The 9,854-nt window shown below is 53.6% G+C and overlaps 1 protein-coding gene across 1 annotated transcript; it reads right to left on the reverse strand.

Moving 5' to 3' along the window:
* Positions 1-807: 807 nt before the first annotated feature.
* LOC123085294 (probable carboxylesterase 8) lies at positions 808-2,517 on the reverse strand. The gene has a single exon (XM_044506917.1). The coding sequence runs from the start codon at positions 2,182-2,184 to the stop codon at positions 1,183-1,185; it is 1,002 nt and encodes a 333-aa protein (XP_044362852.1). The 5' UTR covers positions 2,185-2,517; the 3' UTR covers positions 808-1,182.
* Positions 2,518-9,854: the final 7,337 nt, after the last annotated feature.

Below are 9,854 nucleotides of genomic sequence, written 5' to 3' on the forward strand. Positions count from 1 at the left end.
GCAGGGCTGCGGGGAGAGCTCAGAGGTTGCGGTTTGATCTTGAGGACTCTTCATTTTTTATATGTAAAAGTGTTGATCTCTAATTGTAATGACCCGTAAAAACACTCGCAGCCGACAAACGGCGGAAAAAATCTACTAGCAGGTTTACACAATACTCCCTCCTTCGCAAAATATGAGATGAGGTTGACTTTTTTGGTCTTTATCGCTCAACTTTCACTATACTTTTCACTCATTTGTATGTCTACAAATTGGTATAAAAGGCATATAAAACAAAATTAATTTACAGGACAAATTTGATAGTACCATTTATACATGTTTAATTCATATACGTTTTGCTATGTACTATTCTTTCGTCTCAGAATGTAAGACTAGTGTCAAAAATCATTTTACACTATAGGACAAAGAGAGTACGTGTATAAGATGTCGTGAAAAGTCAAGCATGCCTTATATATTTTTTCCCGCAAAAAAGAAAAAGAAAAACATGCATTACAGTTTAGGAGGGAAGGGGTGCAGTAGCCATGAAAACAAGATGGAGCTTTTTCTCCACGAACTTTCTGATCGTAACAAGCACATGGCGATCTCAAGTTGCCGCCGGTAGGTGGTAAAAATTAATAAACAACGCAAAAAAGGGTAAAAACAAACGTGACAAATCCATTCGAAAAGTGGGGATAATACTGTAATCCAGTAGCTCGACACTCTACTGATCGTACTTGCCGGCGTAGGAGCAGATTCTGACAGCCTGTTTGGTAAACACTTGGCAAGGGAATGGAAGTTTGCACAAAAATATTTATAAAGGGATTAGGCATGGAAGGTAGATTTTTACTTTCATTTTCTTGTTTGGCATATGATGAGAATTGGCATAGGATAAAACTCTCCTCACGAATTAACAGGGTATCCCTGGAAAGAAATCGGTGGGAATTGGCTTTCCCAACTTCCAGTCACCTTCCCACTTAAACTTCCATTCCTTCTAATCAAACAGTGGATTTTTAATCTCCTTATCCCTTAACTCACATTCCCCATCTTTAATTCCTCTAAACCAAACACGCTGTGAGCCTCAGCCCGTCAGTCCAAGTCAATCAATCATAGCATGGTGAAGAAGATATGATTGATATATTAGTCGTTTAAAAATTGTACTAGATGAGACAGCGCCGTTGTAACAACCTCCTCTTTTGGACCCACCGATCACAGCCTGCTCCTCGCAGCGTACACGTCGACGCCGTCGCCGTCGCCGTCGCCGGCGTGCCGGCGGACGAAGTCCGTCACCTGCGCGTTGAACTCCTCGGCGCAGTTAGTCTTGAACAGCTCCATCGCGTGGTACCCTGCGCCGTCCATCTGCGCCTCGACGGCCACCCCGGCCTTCCGCAGCGCATGCACCAGCACCCTCTGCCGGTCCCTCGGCGGGTCCTTCTTGCGGCCGAGCACCAGGCACGGCGGCAGCCTCCGCAGCCGCTCCGCCCCGACGCCGGCCAGCATGGCCTCCGGGTTGCAGTACTCGTGGTCCCGGTCGGCGCCCAGCGGCAGCGCGAGCTCCCAGAGCAGGTCGTTCGCCGGCAGCGGTAGGACGCGGTCGTCCACCGACGCCGCCTCCGCCGCCGTCCTCTCCACGCCGCCGTGGTGCGCCTGGTTGAGTATCAGCCCCCGCAGCTGCACGCCCTCGTCCACCGCCGCCAGCGCCGCGCGGAACGCGATGCTGGCCCCGTTGTGGCAGCCCATTATGAAGATGGGCCTGCCCGGCGAGCCGGCGGCGTACGACCGCACCCAGCGGACGGCGTCGGCGGCGTCGTCGAAGGCGGCGGGGAGGCGGTGCTCGGGCGCGAGGCGGTAGTCGACGGAGGCGACGGCGGCGGGCACGGAGGCGGCCAGGACCGCGGCGTTGTTGTGGAACGGCTCGGAGGCCGCGCGGAAGAGCACGTAGCCGCCCCCGTGGAAGTAGACGATCAGCGGCAGCCTGCCGCCGCGGGGCGCCGTGGCCAGGCCCGGCACGAAGAGGCGCACGCTCGTGCCCTTGGCGTCATCGAGCGGGACGTCGTTGGAGTGGACAATGCGGCGCGCGGGGCCGCCGTCCGCGGTGGTGACCGCGACGGGCTCCCCCGAGGGCGCCGCCGGGAGGAGCTTCGCCTGGCCGTTGCGGGTGAGCGAGCCGTCCGGGTTGAAGCGGATGTTGAGGTACTTGTACGGGTCCATGGCTCTCACCACCCACCGCGTCGCTGTGAAAAGCTGCCGGCGAGGCGAGAACGGCGTCGACCTGGGCGCTGCTCTCAGTCTCAGTCACACGATACGGCGGTGGAGCTGCGCAGCTGAGCGCGGAGCGCATATATAGCTCGCGCGGACTGGAGCTGGCGCGCGGTTGCCGGTTGGTAGTTGCGAGGTGAGACTCGGCTTTGAGAAGCGCACTAGCGAGCTCGCACTGCTCCCACTGGAGAGCGACGCGGGCGCGCGCGTGACACCCGGGGCGTGGTGGTGGGTTGTCACATGATCGACGGGTGACGCCGCGGCGCCGTCCACACAGTGACACGGCGCGTGGGCTACAGCCGAAATCGGACGGCCGGGGGCGGCCGAGCCCCTCCAGAATTCTTACCTGAGATTGGACGGACGGATGGATGGACGGGAAAGCCGGGAAAGGAACCTGGCGGCGAGGGATCGATACCCCGGCTCGCCTGCCTGTCACCTGATTGATTGACCTTAATGGCGCGCCAGCTAAACGCCACATGCACCTTGTACGAGTGGCCGGCGTGCGGCCACCCCGGCCGTGCCGTGCCGTTACTGCTACTCTATCGTGCAACAGCGGCGAAGTGACGAGTGGTGAATGCTGATCCAGATCTACCGATCCGGCAATTAAATTTCTGAAAGAGAATGCTCGCAACAAGTGTACCGCCCGCTGCTTTGTTGCTCTTAAATTTGATTTGAAACAGTTCACATTTATTATCGTTTATTATCTCGGTCTCAAACGAGTGAACAACCAACATAACATAAGTACTGTCCTGCCCACTTTTCCTTTGCGGCGGCTACACAGGCGACCATGGAGTGAACTTTGATGTGATGCACAAATTTATCAACATGACAAATATGCACAGTAAACAACTTCTTCATTCGTAGTGAATTTTGAGGATAATATTAACCAACATGTAAACAGTGGAATAAACTCAAACAACATGCACATATGACAAATGATCTAATGTGGAAAAAAAATCTCCTATCTTCTTTTGCGGGTGGTTACAGCTCACATAATATGCATGACCCAGTACCACCTTCAGCTTCTCATTTGCAAACTTAGGACCCATTTGGACCACAGAAATTTTACAATATGTTTGACGCGTTAATCAGATCAAAATCAGAATACCTACCAGGTCCCACTGCCAGGCGATCTCCGATGGTCGACTGCCAGGCAATCCCAGCCGGGGACTCGGCGATTCCGCCGCCGCTGCCGCTGCGGCTGTTACCGGGATCTCCAAGCCCTTCGGATGGGATCCGGCAACCGCCCGCGGTGGTTTCAAATCCGCGAGTGGATCCATCCCCTTCCCCGGTTTCTTCGTCGACGGAGGACGAGGATCGGGATCGGGGATTCAATAGTCCTACGAAATGGAAGGCTCGTTTTCGGGATAAGAATGCGATGGGGCGATGGATCAGTGGCATGATCTACTCACACCCGTCTCGTTGGACGACGATCCGTGATGATGAAGGAGATATTTTGGCCGGAAGGCATCTATCCGCGGAAGAAGATCTTCATATTGGTATGTGTTTCGTTATTGATTTGTTTCACATCGAGGTTATTGAGTGTGTGCAGGAACCCCCGGAGGTTGTAGAACAAATTGCCACTGTTGATCTCACGGAGGAATCCGATGGATCAAAGCCGACGCAAAGGGCGACGCGGCCGACACGGGAGACGCCCGTGGCGGCCACTCCGGGACTGCCGCCGGCGACCATCTCCGGTGTGGGATGCGTCGGTGGTAGGTTTTGGGCTCTCGCGGAGTCTGAACCAGAGGGCGAAGATGACGGGGACAGCGCCGGAGGTTCACCGGTAGCCTACTCGCCGACGCCGTCGTCGGTGATATGCGAGGCTTTCGACCTTGGCTACTCGGAAGACGAGGTGGCTGCCATAGTCGATGGCAGTGTGCCAGTTGATGATCCTGCACGGCAAGGTTTGGGACCAGAGGACAAGATCGAGATCGTGCGTCGGATGGTTCATAGGCGGACGGCGGCAGCGGCGATCCGGCCATGGAAGGAGCCGATCCCAAAGGTAAGTCTCCCTAAACCAACTTTGTCTGATTTCATTACTGAGGGGTCCTGGATAGTGGTGAAGAGGAAGAAGTCTCGGCGTTCATTGGCGGCACAGGCGCCGGCGCCGGCGATCGACAGAACCAGCGTTATCCGTGCCGATCGGATCTCGCGTTTGAATTTTTTGCTTAACGCTGATGGGCTTCAACCGGAAGAAGGTTCGGACGGCTCATCCGAGGTTGCGCCTTTGGGCCAACGGTTTTTTACTAAGGTTGGGCCGGGACTAGCTGGGTTACAGACCCAGGCAAAACCGGCCGACCTCGACGTACAGGAGATCGCATCGGATCGACTGCCATCTCATGCACGATCATCGTCCAGCTTCCAATACGTATGCACTAGGGTTCGCCGCTGCGGGCACGTTGGATTTCCGCCGACTGTGGTGCGTCGGCTGAAGCGAGATCCTGCGGTTGCTGCCGACGTCATGCCGCCCAAGGCCCCGCCGCCGGCCAAGGGACCGCCTCCGGCGAAGCCGCCTGCGAGGGCTGCGCCGGGGGGTCCGGCTGCGACTGCGCCTGCAGCGGCGGCGGCTTCGACACCGGCGCCGGCTGCGTCGGCTGTAGCCAGGGCTGCGGCGCCGCCACAGCATGGGGCCACACAGCCGCCGCCGCATCGACCTTGGCCTAGGCAAATGGCTGCCGGCCGGGGAGGGGCTGCCAATGGTGTAGCCGGCCGGGGAGGTGCTGCCAACGGTGTAGCAGGCCGTGGATCGGGTGTGCTCGCGGGGGACAGTCGCAATCCTCCCCATGGTCAGTGGGGAGATGATGGTTACAACGCATACGGTCAGGGTCTTCACCGAGGTTCGTCGTCCACCGGTGGTGGGCGAGGCTACGCTTGGACGGATCATGGTTATGCTGGCCGGGGCTTTCAAGGACCACCGGGGAACTTTGTTGAGGGTGCGGTTGGCCCGAGCCGCTTCCGTGGCCGCTTCCGTGGTGGGCGCGGTGGATATAGGCGCCCTCCACGTAACTTGCCCGGGGCTGCAGCCTCGGAATCTGCTGAGATGGACACTGATGAGGCGGGTCTAACCCAGGCTGTGGTGGAGACGGTTAAGGCTCTCGCTGATGTGTCTGTACCGATGATTGCACAATCGGAGGATGCGGAGTCTGATAAAGGTTCGGAGAAGGCCGGAGGTGACAAGTTGTCCAAGTGGGCGGCTAAGAAGAAAAAATTAGTCTGTTTCCGGTGCGGGGAGAAGGGTCACTTCATGGTTGACTGCTCTGCTGAGCTATGTGATATTTGTCGGAAACCTAAGCATGTAGCGGCTGAGTGTCCGCTTCTTCTCGGACCCAAACCGGCACTTAATATCTACGGGCTCTGTTGCTCTGAGTTGATGTTCTTTGAGTCACCAAGTGTGGCTTCGGTGGCTCCTGTCGTTGAAACCTCATTCCCTGGGGTGGTTAAGGTGGTCACCGGACCGCTCACTGAAGCCCAGATAATTCAGCAGTTGCGGGAATTGGCTCCGGGGAATTTCAAATGGTCCTTGTTGAAACTTTCTGATAAGTCTTACAAAGTGGATTTTCCTTCTAAAGAGGATCAGAAGAGGATTCTCAAGTTTGGCATGAGTCGAGTTACTGGAACTAGCTTTGTGTTGCAGTTTGATGAGTGGAAAAAGAAGGAACCGCAGGGCACACCACTGACTCAGATATGGGTTCGATTTTCGGGGGCACCTTCCGAGCCCTTGGATGATTTCTTTGTCACGTGGAGCTTGGGGTCCTTGCTCGGTAAGACGGAGCAGGTGGATATGCCTTTCACTCGTGCTCACGGTGTAGCTCGTTTGTTGATAAGCGTGGCTAACATTCAGTTCTTGCCGGATGTGGTCAGATGGTGTTATGCGGGTATTGCTTACATGTTGAATGTTGAGTATGAGGATCCGGACTTGTTTCAGGATTTTGAGGAGCTGCTACCTATGGATACCTCTGAGGGGGGAGGTGCTTCTGGGTACCGTGGAGATGACACACCCGGTGATGGTGACAGGGGTTCCAGGCCTGTGGATTCGTCTAAGCCAGCAGAGTCTGCTCAGGGGAAAACACCGGTTTCGGCACCGTCCAACATGCTTCAGCTTGGCTCCGTAGGGGCTTTTTCTGCGCCTCCTCGTCTTTGGAGTGATCGTGTGGAGCTGGATGATCCGTCTGAGCATGTGGCACCGGTGATTTCGGAGGTCTTGAGGGCTGAGGAAACGGATAGACTTTCTGCACAGGAGGTTGTTTCTCCTCCTTCATCGCCGGTACCGCGGCTGGACATGACGACTCTTTTGGACGACTCGGCGGAGCTGGCCGGGGGTTCGATCAGGTCCTTCTCTGATTTGCCGGTGCGCGGATCGTCGGGACTCAGGGTCAGCGCAGTAGTCACGACCACTCCGGAGGCTCGGCGGGCCTCGGACGGGTCTAGCGGGCAGGAGGCCCGCGCACCGCGCTCTCCGTCCTTGCCGGCTTCAGTGCCGGCTACTGATCTTCTTGGAGGGTCGGCTGTTGGTCAAAGACCGGTGTCTTCACAGGCCAGTCCGGCCTCCCTGGCTAGGGAGGAGTCCTCACCTCTTCACGCCGCCGTTAGTGCGCCAGGGCAGGGGGTAGTCGGCTCACCGGCCACCACCGTGTTACGTGGGCTGGGTGGAGCCACTGCAGCTACTGTCTCCTCCTCGGTGCGCGGGGTGTGGGCTGCTCCAGAGCCAGCTGCTGGTGGGACGTCAGTTCACGGGCTGCAGGCGGCGCCGCCGACTTCTTCTCCTACGCAGGTGACGGCGACCCGGGGCGTCGCTGTGGGGGGAGGGGCAGGAGGTCTCTCCCCTTGCAGGGCTTCCTGCGAGGAGGTCATCGCCTTTGGTGGTATCCCGGATCGTGTCACCCAGGGAAGGCGGATCAGCGGGAGGTTGCAGGAGCAGCCGGACGTCGATGACATTCAACTGCGGTGTGCTTTGAGGGCTGCCAAGTTGCAGGACGTCGAGACCACCACCGGTATGTCTGTTATTAAGTCAAATTCCATTTTGCATTTCTCTGATAATGAAATCATCCATAATGCAAATCAACTAGGAATTTCACTTGGTAATAATGATCTTCAAATTGCTAAATCAGTTAACGACCTTCTTGATTTGGAAGCTGAGCGTGCGGTAGATATGATTCGTCACATAGCTGCAGTTAAACCAATGAATGATTCGGAGATTGATGCGCTTGGGGTTAGGGTTCTCGATGGTATGTGTGCCGATCTTGATCCTGCATGTCTCGAGGCAGAGGAAGACTCACAGCCTGAGACGTCTCTTCATGTAGATAAGCCTTTAGTGCTAGAAGTTGAGAATGAGGGCTATGTTTAGGTTGATGGTCAAGTGAAGCCTAAGCGGACATGGAAAAGAACGGTCTATCCAGTTTCCGCAGTGCGTAGGAGTGCTAGGATCCGTACTGCCAAAAAATTTCATGATGACTTATGAGAGGCATTTTCTGGAATAGCAGAGGTCTTAGAGACTTGGCTAAAAGGAGGTTTCTAGCGGATGCTTCTCTTGAACATCATTTAGATTTTATTGCTTTGTCCGAGACTGGAAGAAGCAATTTCACCAATCAATTTCTTGCCACTTTGTCTGGGGGGTTGATTTTGATTGGCATTGCCTCCCACCTCGGGGAAGATCCGGCGGGGTTTTACTTGGGGTTAAGGGTGAATCGTTGGAGGTTCGGAGCGTAGTTATGGGTGAGTTCGCTGTCAAGTTTCGGGTTAGATCTAAGGCAGATGGGTTTGATTGGGCTTTGGTGGCAGTTTACGGTGCTGCACAACCAGAACTCAAACCAGATTTCTTGGCAGATTTGGTGCGCATCTGTGGTAATGAACAGTTACCCCTCTTAGTGGGAGGGGATTTCAACATTATCCGAAGAAAAGAGGACAAGAATAATGCCAATTTTGACGGTCGATGGCCCTTTATGTTCAACACTATCATTGAAAGTTTGGATCTTAGAGAGATCGAGCTCTCGGGTAGGAAATTCACTTGGGCTAATTCGTTACCGGTCCCGACTTTTGAGAAACTTGATCGTGTGCTAGCTAGTGTCGAGTGGGAACAGAAGTTTCCCCTGGTAACGGTGCAGGCTTTAACTCGAGGTGTCTCGGATCATACACCGCTACTAGTCGACTCAGGAGTTCAAAATTTTGTGGGAAACAAGAATATTTTCTCGTTTGAACTTGCCTGGTTTGAAAGAGAAGGGTTCCTCGAGTTGCTAGCTAGAGAGTGGGCTATGGACTCGGGAGGTAGGACGCCTATCGACAGATGGCAATCCAAGATTCGTCATCTCCGTCGATTCCTTCGTGGCTGGGCTAAGCACACGCATGGGATTTATAAGGTGGAGAAGGACAGACTTCTTCTAATCATTCAAAACTTCGAAGCTAAAGCAGAAACCTCTATCTTGGATTCCAATGAGTTGGAAACAAAGATAGATGCAGAGATGCAGCTTAAAAAGCTTCTCCGTGAGGAGGAATTGAAGTGGGCATTGCGAGCCAAGGTTCGCAAAATCGTAGAAGGCGAGGATAACACTCAATTCTTTCACATGATTGCGAATGGGAAGCATCGTAAAAAAAGAATTTTCCAATTAGAACAAGATGAAGGGACGATAGTTGGTCAGGATAATCTCAAAGATTATATTACCAATTATTATAAACAGTTGTTTGGTCCCCCGGTAGAGACTTTCGTGTCGTTGGATGAGTCTAGGGTTGAGGATGTACCTCAACTTGAGACTGCCGAGAATGAGCTCTTGACTGCTCCTTTCTCGGAGAAAGAGGTGTTTGAGGCTATTACTCAAATGGAGAATAACAAGGCTCCAGGGCCGGACGGGTTTCCGGCGGAGTTTTACAAGAAGTGTTGGCATTTTATCAAGGGAGATTTGATGCCCATGTTCCACGAGTTTTTTGAGGGGCAGCTTCAATTGTTCAAGCTCAATTTTGGGACGATAACTCTTCTGCCTAAGAAGACAGAGGCTGTTCGGATTGAGCAGTTTCGACCCATTTGTCTGCTAAATGTGAGTTTCAAAATCTTCACTAAGGTGGGGACAAACAGGCTTACACAAATAGCACACACAGTAGTTCAGCCGTCCCAGACAGCTTTCATGCCGGATAGAAACATCCTGGAAGGGGTTGTTGTCTTGCATGAAACGCTCCATGAAATCCACTCCAAAAAACTTGATGGCGTAGTTTTTAAAGTGGATTTTGAAAAAGCATATGATAAAGTCAAATGGCCTTTCCTTCAACAAGCTTTGCGTATGAAAGGTTTTGATTCGGCCTGGAGAAATCAAATTGACGCTTTAACGCAAAAAGGAAGTGTCGGGATTAAGGTGAATGATGACGTGGGCCATTATTTCCAAACACACAAGGGGCTACGGCAAGGAGACCCTATGTCACCGATCCTGTTTAACATAGTGGCTGATATGCTGACTATTTTAATAGGTCGGGCAAAGGATGCAGGACAGGTAGGTGGCCTGGTTCCACATCTAGTAGACGGCGGGATATCCATTCTTCAATATGCTGATGATACTATCATATTTATGGAACATGATTTAGCGAAAGCAAGGAACATGAAGCTGCTGCTTTGCTTATTTGAACAATTGTCTGGGCTT

This window comes from Triticum aestivum, chromosome 4A, assembly GCF_018294505.1.
Source record: "Triticum aestivum cultivar Chinese Spring chromosome 4A, IWGSC CS RefSeq v2.1, whole genome shotgun sequence".
Lineage (NCBI taxonomy): Eukaryota > Viridiplantae > Streptophyta > Magnoliopsida > Poales > Poaceae > Triticum > Triticum aestivum.

Excerpts from the sequence above, each read along its gene's own strand:
- LOC123085294 (XM_044506917.1), bottom strand. The coding sequence starts at position 2,184 with ATGGACCCGTACAAGTACCTCAACATCCGCTTCAACCCGGACGGCTCG.